The 22,245-nt window shown below is 40.5% G+C and overlaps 1 protein-coding gene across 1 annotated transcript in view; it reads left to right on the plus strand.

Annotated features, from left to right (window-relative positions):
• The window catches only part of LOC135087000 (protein furry-like), a 70,667-nt gene that overhangs the window by 48,226 nt on the left and 196 nt on the right, over window positions 1–22,245 (plus strand). The window contains exons 13-18 of the mRNA XM_063981856.1: window positions 6,482–6,556; window positions 8,146–8,319; window positions 9,174–9,305; window positions 14,432–14,576; window positions 17,136–17,278; window positions 21,868–22,098. Of these exons, the coding sequence (XP_063837926.1) occupies window positions 6,482–6,556; window positions 8,146–8,319; window positions 9,174–9,305; window positions 14,432–14,576; window positions 17,136–17,278; window positions 21,868–22,098 (900 nt within the window). The remainder of the gene's footprint in view (window positions 1–6,481; window positions 6,557–8,145; window positions 8,320–9,173; window positions 9,306–14,431; window positions 14,577–17,135; window positions 17,279–21,867; window positions 22,099–22,245) is intronic.

A 22,245-nucleotide genomic window follows, 5' to 3' on the forward strand; every position in this document is an offset into this window, starting at 1 on the left:
CGGCTGTTGGCATACTTGGACTGCTTAGAAAAAATATTACGCTACAATATAGTTCGCGCCAACAGATACTGACAATATTCCAAGTACCTATAACATAATAAACTCAATATCAGTTAATTACTCACCTTGCACTAGAGATACCTAAGTAGTAAAAAATAAAAAAGTACATAGGGAGCTCGGTATCAATGACGATTTAATTTGTAGGAAAATAAAGCCATCATAATTGACAGATTAAAGTACCTATCTTTCAACAAGAATACATTATACAGGGTGTTAGGTAAATGGGTATATGAGCCGACACTAGCCCATGTTAACATGGTCATATAAATGGTATGGTGAAGTCAGAAAATTGATATCTTCATTTTAATTATTTTAATTTTCATACAAACCGGATTTTATAAAATTTATTTTGAATGAAAATTAAAAAGAATAAAATGATGATATCAAATTTCTGACTTCACCATACCATTTATATGACCATGTTAACATGGGCTAGTGTTGGCTCATATACCCATTTACCTAACACCCTGTATAGTGGATAATAAATACCAGACCATTGGTGTTGTAGTAGTTTAAGTAGCGTACGTGTTGTTTGCAATACGCATGCTGTGCTAGCATCTAGTAGGATCAATCTTGGCTAATTCCTCTTCTATCTTGGCTGACGAGTGGCGTGTACCGCAATTGCTACCGGCTGTGACCAAAGACTTACAAATACAAACAAATACAAATAATTTATTGAATTTAAAACATACATTAACATTTACACTTGTATACCTTAACTAATACAGAAACAAAAAAAAACAAACGGTGAACATTTTTGCTGACTACCGTCAACACCGACAATATCACTCGTACGTCCATTCAACGGAGCAGCGGTCGGGCGTCATAGAAAAACGAGCGTTAATAGTAGTGCTGAACGGGTCATAATGGCATGACCACAACAAGCGTTTGGTTGCAGCCGCAGCGGCTGCGGACACAGTTTCAGTTTTCAGTTTCTTCATTCTTCAGACTACATCTTGAAGTCGAGTCTTACATTTATAAAGGGTGGAATTTTAAAATGCCACCTGGAGGGAAAGCACTCTTAATATTGTAGATAGAAAATTTTACTCAAAAAAAACATTCCTTTATTCTTGAAAAGAAATAGAACTGCATTCAAAGCTTGCCACACCCGGGAATCGAATCAACTAAAATCTGTTAAAAATTACACCCTGTATTTTTATTGCATCGATCGTTAGGGTTAAGTATAAGGATGAAATCTCTCTAACAAACTTAATAAATTAAATGAAAGGAAAACCATGAAATCTTAAATTATTTTAATTATTCACAGAAAATGTTATGCTATTGTGGTGAATTTTCGAAAAAATTTCGGAAATCTTTGAATGCAATTCTTTTTTTTTTTTTTCAAAAATGAAGGAATGTTTTCTTTGAGTAAAATTTTCTATTTACAGTATTAAGGGGGTACTTTCTCTTCAGGTGGCATTACAAAATTCCACCCTGTAGTTATATTAATTAAATTACATAAAATTATTAAACTCAAAACCTGCCTCTCAACTCTGAACTTTACATGTATTCATATTAATATCTTAAGTACTGTGTCTGTCTGTTACATTTTTACGCCTAAACAGCTGAACCAATTTTGATTTTTTTATTTAATCACTATGAGAACGATTTTTTTTTAGCAAAAACGTCAAAGATACTTGGGTAAAATCACGTATTTAATGCAAAAAATACAGGGCAAAATGGGAAACAAAACAATTAAAATTAAAAGGCAACAAAAATAATTTAAAAATAACAGACAATTATTATTAAAAAAAAACAATCCACTATCGGTTCCCAACAATCCCCTTTCTACCCCTTCGTATTTCGATTCTTGTACTTCTGGTGTCTTCTCTGTTCGTGACAGTTCAATAGCTACATAACAGATACAATTTATTTGTCAGTGAACAAAAGATAAATAAACAGTATCCGTTTCATGTAGCCACCGAAAACGTTATCACACATAATTCTGTATCTTCGATCTTCTTTGGTGTGATTTTGACAATTACACTGTAGAATTAATGATTAGATTATAGTGCAAAAAATCTAGTCACTAATTCTTCAAATGAACTAATCAAAAGTGTGTAATACTGAAAAAAAATTGTTGAAAATATCGACATAATCGGCTGTATCTTTTGATTGGCTTGGCTTAGAAGTTTGATATTTTCACAGCTTAAAGGGACAATAGACTTGAATATTTCATGTGAATTTCAACTTGATACGTCCACGCGTTCTTGAGATAAAGGGTCTTGACAGACAGACAGACGGACAACAAAGTGATCCTATAAGGCCTCAGCCTCGAACTTAGCGGGCAGCGGGGCGGGAGCGGCGGCGGCGCTGGAGCGGGGCGGGCAACGCAGACCCGTTCTCGAAACAAGCGGGCAGCTCGCGCGGCGCTTTAGCGGCGAAGTGTTGTGTTCGGGGTTGTGTTGTCGAGATATTTGTTTTTATTCGCAAACGAAATGTCTGAACAACGGCGACAATTTTATTTCGATTCAAATTTATTCCTAACGCTCGATTTATTGTGGGCAAAAGAAGGAGTGCGCTGCCCGCTCGTTGCCCGCTCCCTCGCCGCTGCCCGCTCGTTGCCCACTCCGGCGCCGCTGCCGCGCCGCTGTTTTCGAGAACCGGTCTATTTGATTTTACGCATAAGATCCTGCCGCTCCCGCCCCGCCGCCGCTCCCGCGCCGCTGCCCGCTAAGTTCGAGGCTGAGGCCTTAGGGTTCCGTTTTTTCCTTTTGAGGTACGGAACCCTAAATACAGAAAAACTTAAAGGACCTGGTGCATAATTCTAAAAATATTATAGTTTCAGAGCTTAGAAAGTAAATACAGCATTCAGCTATTGACACAGAATCACTTTACTACAAATGCAACTTAATTATAAATGCATTAAAACAAACAATAAAAATAACAAAAGAACCTTGCATGTGCACCGTTCTTCAACATTTCATTATTTAAAGCTTAAAAATAAGATTACATCATATCGTAAACTTAAAAAATAATAGGTTAATGGTTAGAATAAATTAACGCCTATCTCCTAAATACCATCTACTTGGCTCATCAAAATTTCCAAAATCCTGGGGCGTACCAGGGGGTGCCATAGGACTTGTGACTTGACTTGACTTGATCGCCCCGGGTGCCAACCCAAGCTACGCCGCCACTACGAAGTCATAATTTGTGTAGATAATCGGTCTACTAGGATAAGTACCTACCCGTCTGTGTACTTACACATAATCTTAAATTCAGAGTAGGTACGTCACACATACAATATTATTTAAAAAATAGTAAAAAAAATCCACACATAATATCAATCAAGAAAGAAAATATTAAACACAGTATTAATTCTGAGTACTACTATATGACGACATTAAGCTAAGATGAATACATTTTCGGTGTATCTTGCTTCTCCTCTTGCGTCAAGATGACTGTCCAATGATGACGACTGTGAAGGGTGCGCGTGAAAGACGGATATTTCCAAGACCAACGTGATATCTAAGTAACGATAGACATCACAGTGACTTGGACTGTCGTCAATCACCGGCTGGTGGTGTGATGGGCCAGATGGAACGAAGGTCCTCGATAACATCGGGTCCAATCAACGAAAGATACATTCGTAATTCCATTTTCAATGCACAAATCATTGTGTTATCTATATTTGCTGCTTTCGCTTCTTCTCATCTTCAATCTTCTATGGCGACTATTCTCTGATGATAATGATATCAGTGGGTCTAAATACTTGGATACAATTAAAAAACAGAGCCACTAAGGCCGCAAAGCAGCCATAGAAAGCGGATTTAATTTGGAAGTTGTTACAATGTGAAGATTATTTTATTTATTTGGGTAGAGTCATTTATCTTAAGATAGTTACAAGTACACAAACCTATCGTACACACAAAGTGGACCGACGACCTGATAAAGGTAGCAGGAAGGCGCTGGATGCAGGCCGCTACCAACCGTGCGATGTGGAAGTTAGGTTGGGGGAGGCATATACCTCCTCCAATGACATAGGTTCAGCAGTGGACGTCCTATGGCTGAAATGATAATGAAGCCTATCGTAGCGTCACAAGGTCCCATGACTATGCTGGAACTACATACATAGTTGTATTACTTTGCCATTAAGCTTTAGTAAAAACGCTTTAAACGTTCGCGTTGCATGACAATGAGGGTTTTCGCGAATGAAAAATCCGCCAGGTGTCAATACGTAGACGCGAGGTCCAAATGCTGCATGATTGGTTATTTTTGACATGACATTGACAGATATGTCAAAATCCACCAATCACGCAGCAGTCAGACCCCACATCCACGACCCGCCATCTAGTGGATCTTTCATTCGCGAAAACCCTCATTGCAGTGATAAAAACGTGACTGTTTGAAAATGCCAGACAAAAAAAAAGTATTGGACAATTCATGTAAAATATTCGTAAACAATCGCAGACAAAATGCTATACAAAGTTATACGCATAAAGTACAATAAGTAGGTACCAATGTAAAACATCTTTCAATCCGAATTGTAGGTACAATCATTTAATCCTGAATAAATAAATAAAGATCAAACTGTATCTAAAATGAATAACATCTGAATACCTAACTAGCTTAATTTAAACGTAACTACGTAACACACAAGTGTGTATTAGTAGACCAATATCAGAACCATGAAGTATTGAAAAATATTTAAAAGAGTTTGTATTTTCATAAACACCGAGACTGGATCATTATTAAGTGTTAACCAATACAGAGCAATTATATTATTACATTAACTAGGTACTCTTACTTTTAACGAAGATTCCTTTATTATGCATTTGTGAGGTAGGTATAAAAAAGTAAAAAGAAAACTCAGTTTATACATCCCTGACACCTTACACAATTTAATATTACCGCCATGTAAATATAAGATAAAATTCAGTTATCATCACTTCAATAAAGTGTATTTTTATTGAAATCTATGTTTGTGTTTTATAACATTCTTAGCTTTTGTAAAATTTTGTCTGTTACAGAAAAACTGTATCGCGCGCGTCCGTTTCAAAAACCGGGATAAAAACTATCTTATGTCCTTTTTCGGGACTCAAAACAAAATTTCATAAAAAACGGTTCGTGTGGCGTGAAAGCGTGTCAGACTAAAGTCACTTTCACATTTATAATATTAGTAAGGAAGTAGGGATTTCCGTCAACCCACAATTAATTAAACAGCCTTTAATGATTTACACCTACCTACACTATACCCAATGTAAACTGCATAAACAGTCTATTGTAATCAAATCCATCGAAACATCGCCATGGAATTGTACGTCGCATAGTAATAAGTCAATAATTGATACGCCGCCGCCGTACAGTGATAAAGCCTACGCTGCATATTAGTACACTGTGTCCCCCTGCCGGGACGCACACTGGGGGAATTCGCCGAAATGCAGAGCCAAATATTGCCAATGAGAAATTAATTTAGAATATGAACAGAGATCGCCAGCAAATGATTATGTTTATGACAGATTAGGTATAAGTGTTCGCCATGGTTGGATATTATCTACAAAATGTTACGGTGTCAGACCTTAAAATTAGATGAATAGAACTATTAATACTCACAGTTATGATGTTCCCTGGATTTTCCACCACACCGTCGAATGCACACTGTAACGACAAACGTTTCGCATTAGAAATTAGAAGAAAAACACCCTATTGATGCACTGATGAAAACACCTATGAAGAAGACACCCTATTAAAAAATAAAAAAATATCAATAAATTAAGATCCCTTTAATTACCTATATCTGAAATATACATTTTAATGGAGACAGCACAAATTCAGGCAATCTGATCGCAATTCGCGACCTCTTCCAGACAAACCGGACAGTTGTTTAAAAACAGAACTTTACTAGAACAAAAATAAATTGCTTACATTTGTATGAAGCAGTCGGCGACGGGAATAAAAAAATGTTCTATGTTAATTGGCCCGGAGACGTGTAGCCGACGACGTGTCCGCGCGTGATATGCGAGGGACTCGCGAGCGCAGCACGGAGCAGTCCCGGAGCCCGATCCCCTCCATCCAGGCTGCGACGTCAAGGGGGATTTACACAAAACGATCGGAATCAGTGCGACTGGATTCTTTTAATTGATATCATACTGTAAACTTCACATTGTTCAGACCCTTCGCGATTAAACAAGAAATTGGCATTAATAGACTTTAAAATGGGTCACACAAGTTTAGTAGAGTGAGAAGAAAATGAGCATTCGCATGTATAGAGTCTAATAGACCATGCTGATTACGTATAATACGTGTTGCAGTACGTATCTAAAAGCCCGATGGCCAACCTTTTACCTATGTCCAGTATTGTCCAGGTTCGATTCCTGGTCTGGTCAACATATTCCTGCATTATGTCAAGAATTGCGTATTATTTACAGTTGTTAAGTGTTTGATGAGATATATGTTGCTCATACGTTTTGTTTTTTCACAGAGTCGCGTCCGGGAGTGCCTCGTCAACCTACTAACTACATGCGGCCAAAGAGTTGGTCTGCCCAAGAGCCCATCTGTAAGTACAAATGCCGCTTCCACCCCCACACTAATAAAGATTAAATTCGTTTACAAACTAACATCTTTTGGCAGAGTACTTGTGTGGTGAGGGCTTCCGTACATACGAACTCTCAGTACACGAACAGTGAGCATACAATAATGACATGAAATTTCTATGCATCGCTGCGACTAGGATGATTTAATAACCACTTTATGTTCGAAGGTAACTCGCCTACTCGTTTTGTCGCAATCGCTTCCACGCATACACCCTCTGTACAGGCTACGCTCGTGTTGCCAGGTCGCTTCAGGGGACTTTTAAACTTTTTGCGGGGAATTATTTGACTATGATAGATGAATATATTTTTGGGATTTTAGTTTATTTATTTATCCATTAGTAAATTCAATCTTACAATCATTTTCAAAACGATTGAACACACCAAACTAATTTAAAATTGTAATAGCTAATACAATTTCTTAACAAATCGCGAAAATCGACTCTCTTTGGATGTGTACCTGGCAACACAACACGATTAGGTTGCTCGTTCGATGGGGACCGACGTTTAGATGTCACGTTAGCTCCACGAGCACATCACGATCTCGGCACGGCGCCGCGGCGACCTCGCGACGGCCCGGCGACGACACGACACACGCATCGACGTCATCCTATCGCTTATTATGCTTCTTACAGTTTATTTCCACACATTCAATACATTATTATGTTGCTACACTGTCCTCATTAGTGACTCAACTGTCTACCTGGTTCACGATCAGAGCTAGAACTATTCATGACACTTCGTAACTTGGATAGCGGTTTGTTTACCTCAGGACTGTCTGTGTAGGTATTTATTTACATTTTTTTATTTATGTGACACGCACGCACAACGTTACTGTATTTTTAAGTAACATCAATAAATTAATAAGTTTTAGTCTAATTTTGTGTTTTGATCGGATCGTGATCGTGCCATGTATTCTCATCTTTCACTCGACAAAAACAGATGAAATGTATTCAAACGCGCAATACTGTCCAGTGCAACTTATCAATCTGATCTCAATATTAACATAATTTACCTATTCTTAGTAAAAAACGTGCCTGATATTTACGTCTAGACACAGAATAATACCTAGATACATTTTTATCCGTTGCTGCAATTTGCGGTAAAGTTATTCTAAAGCGTCAGAATAATTAATTTACTGTTTTGATTAGTTTAGGAGTTTACGACATTCCAATTTAATTTTTTTAGCTGTAGCTACCTACCTAGGTTTGGATAGTAGCTATGACATTACGCTGACGACATTTTGTCATTTCACAAAACAAAAGCTCTTGTTGTAGTAGCTACAAAATCTTTTGGTGACAAAGCTCCAAATTAACAAAAGTACAAATGTTATTAAATTCCTGTATCTTGTCTCTGTACGATACAACCCTACAATAGTCAACGTGCTGCCTGTTTGTATGTCCATTAGCTGATGTGACGAATATTTCTCTTCTACAGTTCTTCTGCTTCTCGTAAGATGTGACTATGCTGACGTGACTGTCTCGCTCCCCGTCGTTGCATGAGTTCCCATCACTGTCCGTCTGGCTTCTAATCGCGTGTCGCTGTGGTTCCCCAGGTGATCTTCAGCCAAAGCTCGGAGTTGCTCGAGCGAGAGTCGTCGATGGCTTCCTCCCTGGAGGAGGTGTCGGGCACTCCGGGGAATGAGCCTTCCGCGGCCGCCCCGCCTACGGACCACTTCGGGGTCTTCAAGGACTTCGACTTCTTGGAGTACGAGAGCGAGAGCATTGAGGTAAGAGGCTGCGTTTTAGGCACGGACTACACGAATTCGAATTCCGGGAAAATCTTTACAAATAACTCGGATCTTTGTAGTCCTGCCTTTAGAATTGTTTTATTCAATGTGTTTTCAAGCAAAGCTACAGTATGCCAAATGAGGAGAGGTGCGTTTGCAACCGTAGATCGTTTGAAAGATTAGTTTTACTTCAGTAGTTTTGTACATAAAATAGCAGTAATTATGCTTAGTTAATTGTTACTCGTATTTAACATATTATACAACAGCTATTTTGGTCTTTTGAGGCTTGTAAATGTAAATAACTGTAAAATCTAAATTGTAGAGTGATTATTATGTCTACTTAACGCATATATTGAGTCCCAAATATTATAGACAGATGTTATTTGTTTGCAAGCATATCAGTACCTCCAATTAAGTCCCCTCCTCCAATTAGCGCATGGTACCGGAGGGTCGTCACGGGCTTTTATCTTGCTACCCTCTATTTCGGCGGTAGCCAACATCAATTAGTGGCCATTATAAGTAGCTTTGCATTTATAGTTATTAAAATGATCTGTAGTTAGTAGCTCTTATTAATTGACTTGATAAAAGGTAGAGGCTCTCAATGAGGGTTTTCGCGAATGAAAGATCCGCTAGATGGCATGACGTGGATGTGGGGTCTGACTGCTGCGTGATTGGTGGATTTTGACATATCTGTCAATGTCATGTCAAAAATAACCAATCATGCAGCATTTGGATCTCGCGTCTACGTATTGCCATCTGGCGGATTTTTCATTCGCGAAAACCCTCATTCGTTTGCTTTGTTTGAGGATATTTTTTTTCGAAAGACTGAAGCATTGTTTTGATGTGCGTTGCAGGGCGAGAGTTCGGACAACTTCAACTGGGGCGTGCGCCGGCGGCTGCTCAGCGAGGAGCGCGACGAGGGCGCCGCGCCGGAGCGCAGCCCGCCGCAGCGGCCGCGTCCGCCCGACCACGCCCACACCACCAAGGTACATTCACTACCTCTAGCATGAACAACTTTCGTCTCCGAATCGTTTGCGTATTCGATAAAATTCGATACTCAGTCTTCAAATTAAACGATAATAATAATAATAATATACACAGGCTGGGGATGGTCTCTGGCTACATCCCATGATATAGTCAGAGACTAGATCCAGCATGTGCACCACTTTCACTTTTGTCGATTATTTTGCGCTTAAAACGGCCTCTACGTGTTGGATCTGTATCCCCACGCAAGCCTTATAAAGGACCGGGCCACTTTTGACCCGTGAGCTCCAAAGCGTACAAACATAATAATAATAAATCTTTGGACAATTTCACACAGCGCCAGCTAGCCCCAAAGTAAGCAACTTAATGCTTGTGTTATGGGTGCTAGCTTAACGGATATACTACTTATATACTTTTTTTTTTTTTTAAATACATAAATATTATACATAGTCACACCCAGACCCGTCACAGAAATTAAAATTCATCATTTCAATTTCTGCCCGGCCGGGAATCGAACCCGAGACCTCTCGGCATAGTAGTCCGTTCTGAACCACTACACCAAACGGCCGATAACGTGACAATTTTGATTCTCAAAATAAGTTTCTTGCAACCACATCTCATACTAAGTTCACTTTACGACACGTTCACAAGGGCGCTGTTGTAGTTTTCTTACTAAATCTTTTGATGGCGATTCGAGTACGCAAACGATTTGAACTCGAAAGTTTTTCGTGCTAGCCGTACAGACAAGACCCGATTCGACCAAACTTTTATCCGAGAATAACTCCTGGTATAACTGGCACATTGACAGTTTCAGTATCGAGACTATTCCCACATCTCTTTCCCACCGCTGCAACTCCTGTGTAGCCAGGATCTACAGCTTGACCGCCAATAAAAACCCAACCAGTGATGGTCAAGTTTATCCCGGGGGAATGTTAAACCGTCATTGGATCCGCAACGAAATTAATCAGAAGAACATATGAGGAGTTCGAAGTCAAGGTTCGACTTCCCTCGGGCTAGTGTCGGCTCATATACCCATTTACCTAACACCCTGTATATGTTATCCTCCTTGTCCTTATAGCTCACGCACACGTCCAAAGGGGGAAGCGTGGCTTTGAATGTATGCGCGAGGCTTGTAAGTGTGCGTGGCGGCGACCAATGGCGTGCAAGTGCGTCATCGCGAGGGGGCCCCCACCCCTCGCTTCGGGGGCCACGGTGGCCCCCGCGGAGGGCGCACTGAATCTGTGTGCGTGAGGGGGGCCCGAGCGCTGCGGAAAATCTGACCCGTTGCAACTACGCATGTGCAACGCTGCAGCGCAGATATCGATTTTGCCCGCCGCGGAGCCATCCTTTGTTTGAAATTGTAAGATACGATACCCTGAGTAATTTTCACAAAAACGCTATTCACGCGTTTTTTAGCTCCAACTGTACCAGAGTACGACTAATTTGATCGCTTATGATCCTTATCACTATTTTCCTTAGATCGATGGAGCTGCTATTTCTGTAAGTCCCCATGTCAATACAAGCAACACGCAGCTAAATATTATAAAGGCTCTTATAATTATGATGGCTCATAAGTATTCTTACACTCTTTTTTAACTGTCAGAGGCCGATGTCAGACATTGAAAAGTTACATGAGGCCTCATGACCGGAGATGACCGGAAATGTCCAAACGATTTTGCCGTATCGTGTACATACAGTACCTATATCGTATTAGTGTTTGCCAATTCACTAATCGCTATTTATTAATTCAGATCACAAAAAAGGTATAATGTATAGCATTCACAATATTCATTATATCTATCACAAACTAATGCTGACCACGAAATTTACCAAGTGCAATTCTTCAGTAAACTCGCCCCTTAAAATTGTATAAACCCTGCAATATTTAGAATGCGACACGAAAGTGCCATAAAGGTCCATGAGTACTTCAAGAAAATTCGAGAAATTTTCTGTTTACAATACTCAACCATTCCAATGGAGATTAAAAAGATGTAATTAGGTCTACCTGTTATGTATAAGTGACCCATTTCACTAAAGGTGATCGCACTGAATTGACGTCATTACGGTGATGTGCGTCATAGATTGCCCTATATACACTGCGCATGTGAAGCAGCACTGCAGTTATTGCAACCTATTTACTGGTTACTAACCCAATGTTGAAATAAAATATTATGTACAATACAGTTGACGCCATCTATCGGGCGGGGGCGGAAGCTATGACGTGACCGTACGAGCTGAAAGAATGGCCAACGTGTGATCTACGGTATACGTGACATACCCTAGTAAATATGATCTCAAGAATACGTTTTGAAATACAAGAAATTTATACCAATTTCATCTGAGTTTATTTATCAGATATGACACTCAAAGTTCCTTCAATGAGGGTTTTCGCGATTGAAAAATCCGCCAGATAGCAATACGTAGACGCGAGGTTCAAATGCTGCGTGATTGGTGGATTTTGACATATCTGTCAATGTCATGGCGGTCAATTATATTTATTGCACCCATAATGTTACGGAGGTGGTATGGTATTATTTTTAGATACAACATTTTAGGAGAGGGGAAGAATTTATAAAAAAATAAATTGATCCAATTAATAATTTAACATTGTTAGCCATTCTTTGTGCACGCTTAACACGCTATATAATGGTTTCCTCCCCTACCCACGAGATGTCGCGAGAAGTATATAAGGTTTACGATAACGCACCCATTTCTTATGTAAATCTATTTTTAAGTTCTCACATAGATCGCATATAAATACTCTTTAACAATACAAATATTGTGTTTTATGTAAAAACCTGGAATCACAACAAATAGTAAACCAAAAGGGTTTGTGTAACTAGCGATTGGTGTGAACCCGAAGCCTTGCTGGTAAATAGCAATATGTATTTTGGAGTTACATAATGTAGTAATACCTTAGTAGATGGCGCTTTTAACATATAACCAACCTATGCTGTAAATAACAACAGTCTAGTAACGTTCACGGTTGTGGGTTCGAATCCCGCTGACAGCAAATTTTAGTGTGATGAATACGATCGGGAGATATTTAGATATATCATTTTTAAGAGTGTTCCAGTGCCTAATATGTAATTTATTATATAAAATGTCAATTTAAACTAGTGGTCAACGCGAGTTTTTTAACTTTTTGTAATACGTTTATTTTCGTTAAAAATGCTTTTTATTTGCTCATCGTGAAAGAACTTACAACATTTAAACGGTAACCTGTGAATTCTGATAGTACAATACGTATGTAAAATGGTCTTTAGGTCATTAAATGCCCAGGCCCTTCAGTAGGTTAAAGACTCTTAAATTGGTCAGCTTTTCGCGTCAGTTCACGTCCATCCAAAAATCATCACGCCAGATGACGGGCCACGAAATTTTTCGTGACTACCATAATCCAACCGTCTGGCCGTAATTCCCAGCTTTACATAGGTTGAAGTGGTGGGAAACAGAAGTGGGATTATAGTCCGGTCACCATGCACTTAGAATTTCGTCCAATGACCCCAAGCTACCCAGTACCCATCTTTATCGCTCGCGCGTAATTATATTGCTGTCGAGCTCGCACACTCACAGCTGCCGCCCGTCGCACAGTCGCATCAGCATGTAGCAATATGATTACGCGCGAGCGATAAGGATAGGTAGCTTGGGGTCATTGGACGAAATAGGGATGATGACTGGGTAATGAAATCGAAATTCTATTTAGTCCGTCAGACAGATAAATTAGAAAATATTAGACTCATATTTTTTATTTTTTTCCATAATCGAATAATTACTAGAGATGGGCCGACTAGTCGCCGACTAGTCGGGAAAGCCGACTATTCGGCATCATTTGTAGTCGGCCGACTAGTGACGACTATTCGGCAAAATATGCCGATTATAATCGGCGCATTACAAAATTAAATATGTGAATGAAGAAATCACCAAGATGATTATGAGGTAGAACAAGGGCGTTTATCTTAACCACTTTTCACTGCAAAAAATCAGTAAATGGTGGTTTCATCTTATTTAAAATTTTGGCAATCAGTCTAAATTCATACAAAGTTAAGATTAGTCAAAATTACCAGGAAATCATCAAACTTTTTAAAAGTTTATGTAATTTGTCCATATAAAAATTATGAGACTTTATTTCGGAGAAAAAATGCATGGAATTGCATACCTATCCTGCGGGGAAGTGGTAGATTATGTGGGGCTCCTCTCATCGGAAGGATGAGGAATACCCACATAAATAACCCCTGAGATCGCCTTAGTTTGTACAATCGTTTGTTATCCTTAATAAAATAAAATAAAAAATAAAATAGTGTGAAGAACTATGAGAATCCGGACAAAGCCATCAACTATCACAGTCCGTCCCGGCAATTGCCCACCTGTATGGTGGGCCCTGCCTATCCGACGCTGGTGGTAGTCCGTGCTATGCAGGCGGGGGTACCCCACGCCCCCAGCTCGCTGACCATCACCGTGGATGGTGGAGAAGAATCAGTGGGCCTAGGATGCGTGCCGCGATAAGCGCAATTTTGCCCATACTTTGACGTCGATAAGTAAGAATTATTTCATGGTGCGCATCCTTGCCCAGCAGGAGGCGATCATATTGTCACATCCTCTGACCCCCTCCGCCGTCGAAAAGTATGACATCTACCTTCGGTACTGTTAGGTGATTGTAATGTTGCTTTTTACTTTTCTCATATTAAAGAAATCTTATTTCTCAAGAAGTTATACTATTTATCTCTTTAGAAATCTAGATATTCATATTTCTTTGAGAAATCTAGATATTATTCTTCGAACAAGTAGGTATTAGAATGATCGGCATTGCCGATTAGTCGGCCGACTAATCGGCAATTTGAAAACCGATTAGTCGGCTAGTCGGTTAGTCGGCAAAGACCATAGTCGGCCCATCACTAATAATTACAGTTTTATATTGAGTTTAAATGTCGCGTGACGTTACTTTTGAGTAAAAATCTACTCCAGCGTGACGTATCGCGCCATTTCAACTCGATGTAGCACTGTTATTATTTAATTATGAAAGAAAATAAAAAATATGAGACTAATATTTTCTAATTATCTGTCTGACGGGCAAATAATTGAAATTTTTTCATCTAGCCTATTATTATAACGGTGGTGTTGTTTTGCGCAGAGCACGCACGAGGACTCGTCGGACGAGGAGGGCGGGTGGGAGGAGGGCGCGGCGGGGCGCGGGGAGGGCGACGCGAGCGCGCACGAGCTGGCGCTGCGCCCGCGCACTCATTCCTTCTCCAGCGCCTCCAGCGGGGAACCCGACGGTAAGGACATACATTATAGCCTGACCAGGAACATAAAAACCCTCGCCATGTTGCGGAAAACTAATGGTACTAATTTCTTTTAATGGCAACAGTAACTGAAAACTTCATTGACATGTCACCTTGCATGTCAGTCTATTGCTGTCAAAGTGTAAACAAACTTTATTTTAAATGTGCGCAATTGGTTTTGTGAATTAAATTGCTAAAATATTTTTATAGTCGTGAAAGAAAAGTGGTTCACAATGTGTTAAAGTATTTGTCGAAGAGAAATACTAAGGGTTCGGACAATATTTTCATTGAATAATGTTTCCGACAAAGGTTGTCAAATTGACTGACATGTTTATCGTATAGTACAGTCCACTATGAAAATTAGCTGTGGTTTGTTTCAACTACCTATTTTAAAAATTTTGTCTCTTTCTAAGTGTTGAATTTTATGGAATTGGGAAAGAAGTACCGAGTTTGAAGCGTTCATGAGCAGACATTGCAGTTGAATATTCAAGTTCTGAATTTGATTATTGATGAATAATAAAATAAATCTACTAGCTCGATTGATGGTTTCATTTAATTTATTTAAATCAGGTTACCTACAATAATATTTTTTCGTTAATTTATGAAAATATCAAATTAGCCCGTAATCCTGAATCCTGATACATAAAGTTAGCCTATTAATTTAACACAGGTACGACTGTACTCAGTGTTGCACTATCAAATGCAATTGACGCGCCTCTATGCCAGGGTTTTTATGTTCCTGGTCAGGCTATAACTAGCTTCCTTTGAAGGGACGCGCGCTGGTAGCTTGAGGAGCTTTTCCAGCTTCACCGGGCAGTGGCGAGTACAGAAGGTACTCTAGCCGTTTGGCGATCGTTGGTGCGCGTACCGGCCGAGTGTGGGCTTATCCGCGTCGGTCACAGACCTACGTTCGCGATCGGGCCGTATCGAGCGCATAAGGCGCCCGATCAGTGGCGAACCCAACTAGAGGGTTGCCCACCGCGGTGTTGGACCAAAGTCCAGCCTACGGCGGGCTCACTCTAGTGGGCCCGATCGAGGGGACTACGGACGCGGCCTGAGGGCGCCACGGTAGGCTCGGACCTCGACTCAGGCCGTGTCCGAAGGACGGATAGGGGTATTAACTAACCTTTATGACTGAGGTACTTATAGGGTTTAGAAATACACTCGGCATCAAATAAATCGCACCTCCCGCAACAAGCACTTCTCAAGCGTATTCATCCCCACTTCCAACCAACATTGGACCCATTTGAAAGCCTAGTTCTAAACTTCATTTCTTTAAAGGGGTTTTTACCCCAAAAATTATTTATTAGAAGGATCCAGAGTCACTTCTTCAAAAAATAGGTAGTTACGCTTGAGTCAACTTTTATGGCTATAAAACTGTTAAATTGGGATTAATCGCTATCCATCTGTTAAAAAGGACACGTAAGATCATTATTTGATTTTATAACCACAAAAATTGGTCTAATTTGTCCCAGAGATGAGCCCCAAGTGAGGCCTCATCTTTTAAAAAGGACACGTGAGATCATTATTTGGTTTTATAACCACAAAAATTGGTCTAATTGGTTCCAGAGGTGAGCCCCAAGTGAGGCCTTTTTTCAAGTCACATTTATGGCACCTGTTAATTGTTTATAAAAAGAAAGTGCAAGTTTATTTATTGGGCTTTCAAATAACACCAATATATTTGGGGCACCATGATTGTGTCAGAAGAAAATCTTTAAAGTTCGCGTCGCGGAAGGTGCGATTTATTTGATGTTGAGTGTAGTTTGTTCGTTTCGACCTAATTTCTTACAGTGCTGGACAGAGGCGTTGGGACACTTTATAAATATATTATATTTTATTTTGATATTTATTTTGTGTATGACCATATACTACAAATTCATAAATTTAAAGCACATATTAAAAGTACCTTAATGAAAAAGTTTGGAATGTTTAACTACCTAGTTCGCATCAATACTTATGACTATAATTTGTATATTATAAAGACTGTAAACCCTTGAAAAGGAGGCTGACAATAGTGACTGAGTTTCTTGCGCTGCTTGTTCTCAGCACTGGCCCATTTATTGCCCCGAAGCTGTGGTAGGGTTAATACTGGGACGTGTAAAAGCCACGATAGCCGAACGGTGAAGGGGTCGGAGTGGACGACTCGAGATCCGAGGAACGCGGGTTCGAATCCCACCGCCGCAGGACCACAATAGTCAAGCGGCGGCGCCGCTTGACTATTGTGGTGAGCCCACTCGTAACACAATCTTGTTTAGCTTAACACGAGGGGCTAATGGGACTATTAGTAATTTGGGCAATACAAATTGCAAATAATCTTATTTTTTCCCCTTTTTAAAAGCCTATTTGCAAAAATAAATGAGTTATAGATGACCCACGCTGAACTGTCCCACCAAACTCAATGACAGGGGGGCGCCACCATTGTTCAACTTTATGGTTTCCAACATGGCAAAAATCGGAACCAGCGATTCGGTATTGACGGTGGCGCCCCACTGTCAATGTCATGGATAGGACAGTTCAGTATTTTGGAACTATATATGAGTTTTTTTGAGCCAGGCGACCGCGGCGACGTGACGCCGGTGCCGGGCGCGGGCCCCGCGCTGCGTGACGCGTGGCGCGCGTCGGTCACGGCGCACTGGCGCCACGCCACGCACGTGCCGCCCATGGCGCTGGTCCACAGGCTTCACACCGTGCTCAAGGTATACCATCTACGCTTCTTCTTCTCGTCGTGTCGTTCGTTCGTTCGTTCGTTTCAGCCAAATGACGTCCACTGCTGGACAAAGGCCTCCTCCAAGGTTTTCCACAATGCACGGTCCTGCGATGCCCGCATCCAGGCTCTTCCCGCGACCTTTACCAGATCGTCGGTCCACCTAGTAGGAGGCCTGCCCACTTGGTTAGGCAGCATACGGTACTGAAGGTATATCGTCTGATCTTTTAATTAATTTTATTTGGGCCCCAATCAGAGTTAGCCCTCTGTAGAGCACATTAGGTAATTTGAAAATGGCGACCTTTACCAGATCGTCGGTCCACCTAGTAGTAGGCCTGCCCACGCTACGTCTTCCAGCCCGTGGTCGCCACTCGAGAACTTTTCTACCCCAACGGCCATCGTCTCTACGAGCTATGTGCCCCGCCCACTGCCACTTGATTTTAGCAATTCTGCGAGCTATGTCGGTCACTTTGGTTCTCCTGCGAATCTCCCTGCGTGATCGAATCCTCATTTCTCCGAAACTCCGAGCATAGCCCGCTCCATCGCCCTTTGCGTGACCTTGAGCCTTCTTATGAGGCCCATAGTAAGCGACCACGTTTTTTTTTTTGTGTTGAGCGGCTATTCTAGTTCTATAAAGTCTCAGTATCACTGCGACCGGTACCGATCTATTGTGATCGCCATTGTTTTCCTTACAGTTCGCCTCCGAGTCCTGCATCCATTAGGTAGTGTTATCTTTTAGGGGGCGGTATGTTTTACATCTTGTGGGCTTAGGATGTGTTTTCCCAGGTGTAAGCTCCGCTTACGCATCAAAGGTCCGCAGTCCGTCATAATGTGTAGCAGCGTTTCATCTAACAAAACCTATACACAGTGTCAGCCCAAAGCAGCTACAAGAGTGGCGTTGTTAGCAGATGAATAAATCTTTTTGCGTGCAGTTGTTTGGTCTAATCTAAGCTGCTAATTAAGTTTAATGTGGGCCCAATCACAGCTAGCTAAAGGGCTCTTCTGTAATTAGATCCGTAGAGGGCTAGTGCGTGATTAACAACACACGTGCCGGCCATGGCACTGGTGCACAGACTACACACCGTGCTCAAGGTATATTATCTAAGCTTCTAATTAATTTATCTACTACTTAATTCTCTGATTTTTATTGCGTCCCCATTCACATTCATAGAGGACAATATATTGAGATTGGCGCACGTTGCGCCCATGGCAAGCATATTTAGCTTCCCCCTAGAGGTAACGGGATTTGTATTTGCAAATTCCTAATATTCTTTGAAAAATATACTGGGGGCGATCTTTAAATTAATTTTATTTGGGGCCCAATCAGAGTTAGCTCTATAGAGCACATTAATTTGGAAATGGCGCACGTGTCGCCTTGGCCCTCATGTATAAACCATACACCGTGTTCAAGGTATATACCGCCCAATCTTTTTATTAATCTTGTTGGAGGCCTGATTACAGTTAGCAATCTTTAAAAGACAATATTATTAAAACTGTGCACGTGCCGCCCGTGGCACTTATTCATAGACAACACACGGTGCTCTATGTATACTACCATATATGTACCAACATGATGCAATAAACATATATGACTATGACTATGACTACCCAAACTTTTAATTAATTTTATCCCCCAATCACAGTTTTACCCTCTGCAGAACATAAGTAATATATTCAACATTTTTTATTGGTTTTCAGTCTTATGATAAGAAAATAAGGGTCATATTATAGTGGCAATATAATAATATGATACGGAGCCTTACAAAGGGTTAACTTTCCCCTGGGATCAATCTGACTGACCCTCTTGACGACGTAATATAAAAAGTTTTCTTTGTTGTCATCTGTCATCCGCATTGCACTAAAGCACCCAAAAGTTAAACGTGTGTTGACACTAGTTTTAAATTAATATTTACTATGGAAATTACATTGATCTGGTTTATTAATGTAAAACTAAGGCGGCACTTGATGTCCGACTTAATTGACTAGGCAACATAAATCGATAAAAAAAGTTTTTTTCAGGGCCATGAAAAAGTATTTTAGAGAAGTCTTGGAATTATTGACAAACTGCGTCATAGTCAACTACTCAATAATATGCTTGCAAGTATTAACTAGAAAGTACGTACCTTTGGCCGTTGTCTTTGCACCGCGCCGTCATATTTTAAAGAGAATCTACGTTAAATGGAAATTAAATGAATTTAATTTTAATTTATCACTATACTGTAACGACATAACAGACTGTAGTTTAAAGCTAGTCTCAAATGATAGAGCAAGACATTAGAACCGGAGCAGTCTTCCAGTCGGCTGGTCCGACCTGCGATCACTCCTCGAATGAGAAATATTATCCCATATTACGGCAGGAAAGATTATAATTAATGACGTCAACAGTTTTCTAGAAACGCCCGTTTTCCTCCCACCTTCGACTTATAATCCACCTTCGAGACAAGGGCTGCCAAAAAAAGCTTCATTAGGGCTACCTGACGGGGCGTAACATGAAACCCTACCTGAAGTTAGTTGTTTAAAACTAACGACGTGCCCCTGCTTCGCACAGGTAAAGGTACTTAAAAACCTTAATCTTGAATCACTCTGTCTATTTAAAAAACCGCATAAAATCCGTTGCGTACTTTTTTAAAGATCTAAGCATACATAAGGACAGACAGACAGGAAAGCGACTTTGTTTTATAATATGTAGTGATTTGAAATGAAACCTTACGAATTTTATACTAAGAGAACTTATGTATTTTATTGGGTGTCTCAATCACCTTGGTCTACAATGTATGTGTATCATTACCCATTTCTTTTCAATGTCCTACTGATATTACTATACTGTATACTCTTGTAAATACCCCTAGATTAACATTGAAAGAAAGAAAGAAAGAAAAAATATTTATTTGGTACTAAATTGCGGCATAACCTTTACGAATTACATGATGTGTAGTTATGTACTGCTTAAATTACCCCTCAGAAATATAATATTTCTGTGATACACATGTGAATAAGAATGTGCATCAAAATGAGACTCGTTAATGTATTTGGAAATGCCATAAGTATATGGGTGTTATAAATAAATAATATTCGTTATGTAATCCCTTTGTAAGGCCTACGTGACTTCATGGAGGGTAGTTATCGATCGCAATGCGGCATTTTTAACGGGCATGCGCAGGATAGTTGAGAGGAAACATCCGCAGTGCCCCACCTCTCCCCCTTTCCCCTATTATCTATCCCACTCATTACACCCACTAGAAATGTAAGGTGAGACAAAATGTGTATATCTATCTCGCTCATTACACCCACTAGAAATGTAAGGTGAGACAAAATGTGTATATCGATCTCGCTCATTACACCCACTTCTAAAATCTGAAGGGAGACAAAAGGGGGAAAATAATATTGTTTATTTCCCCCCTTTTCTACGAACAGCGATCTATTTCTAGGGGTGCCTCTACATTTACTTTATGTAATGGTAATTATTTTAATTAAATTACTACATCTAACATGTATACCGAGAATCACAGTGGTCAATCATATCGGGTCCAAGTCTAAAAGTTGCCTTGCGCCAGCGCAATGCAGATTCTAGCTAAGCTAGTAGCTTATGACTACTTCGTGCATTAATATTACTGAGCTTTTACGATTTATGGACTTTTACGTTACGATCAGGTTACACTTTGAATAGGCTAACGATAGACAATTAGTAAATTATGGCGTTATCTAGTGATTTCGTGATCAATTTGGTCTTTTTCACCTAAGATGATCAATATGTCACTTCAAGGTTATCCATAATATGGATAACATTGAAGTGACATATTGATCATCTTAAGTGAAAAAGACTATACAAGCTATTCGTGACGTGTAGTACAGTGCCGCTGTGCACTTAGGGCAGGGGCCTGGACTTATGTGATCTACTTGTGGCGTCATCTAGCCACTCGAGAACTTTTCTGCCCCAACGGCCTTCGTCTCTACGAGCTATGCCCGCCCACTGCCACTTGACAATGATATTAAATAAAATAAAAAAATGTATTTATTGCCTTCGAACCATTAGACAGGTACAGGTAGTTAGACTTACAACTATAATAATATGAAGTACACCGAAGGCAATTGGACCTGGCTCAGTCTACGTTGTAAGGAGAGATCCTTGCAACACTGGTTTTCAGCCATGCCCAATTCTCTAGGATGTTGAGCGAGAATAAAGATATGAGGGCTTAAGAAATAATTATACACTTTGAAACAATTATAGACTTTGAAGGAGAAAAAAAAAAATTTTGCAATCTAAAATATTACCTATTTATACATAAGCATACCTATAAAAAAACGAAAACGTACGCCTTCTATGCCATTTACCCAATACACTATAACGGCGCGCGCGCGCGCGTGTGTGTGTGTGTGTGTGTGTGTGTGTGTGTATGTGTGTGTGAGTGTAGTGTGTAGACTATTTGAAAAAATCCTTAAGGGGCAACAATTTGGAATATCCACTAATTAAGCTCTCTGCTGCCAATTGTCTTTCTTTTAAAGCCACTTTGTATTTCATTTTAAAGGTAGCTGTACTCATTTTTATTTTCATATTCATATTAAAGGGTATTCTCCTCCTAGGAGGTGACGTGCAAGACGGTGTCGCTGTGCAGCGAGACAGCTGCTCTGGCGCCGGGCGCGGCCGAGCTGGGCGCCGTGCTGGACCGGCTGGCGGGCGAGGAGCCGCCGCTCCTGTGGGCCGGCGCTGCCGCCGCCGACTGCGCGCGCGTGCGCGACGCCGTGCGCTACGCCGCGCTCGAGATCAGCGAGCATCTTGAGACGTATTTCGACAGGCGGGAGCACGCGCTTGAGGTAAGTCATACGTCATGTAGCTTCAGCTTATCGAGATCAGCGAGCATCTTGAGACGTATTTCGACAGGCGGGAGCACGCGCTCGCGGTAAGTCATGCGTCATGTAGCGTCAGCTTATCGAGACTAGCGAGCATCTTGAGACGTATTT

This window comes from Ostrinia nubilalis, chromosome Z, assembly GCF_963855985.1.
Source record: "Ostrinia nubilalis chromosome Z, ilOstNubi1.1, whole genome shotgun sequence".
Taxonomy (NCBI): Eukaryota; Metazoa; Arthropoda; class Insecta; order Lepidoptera; family Crambidae; genus Ostrinia; species Ostrinia nubilalis.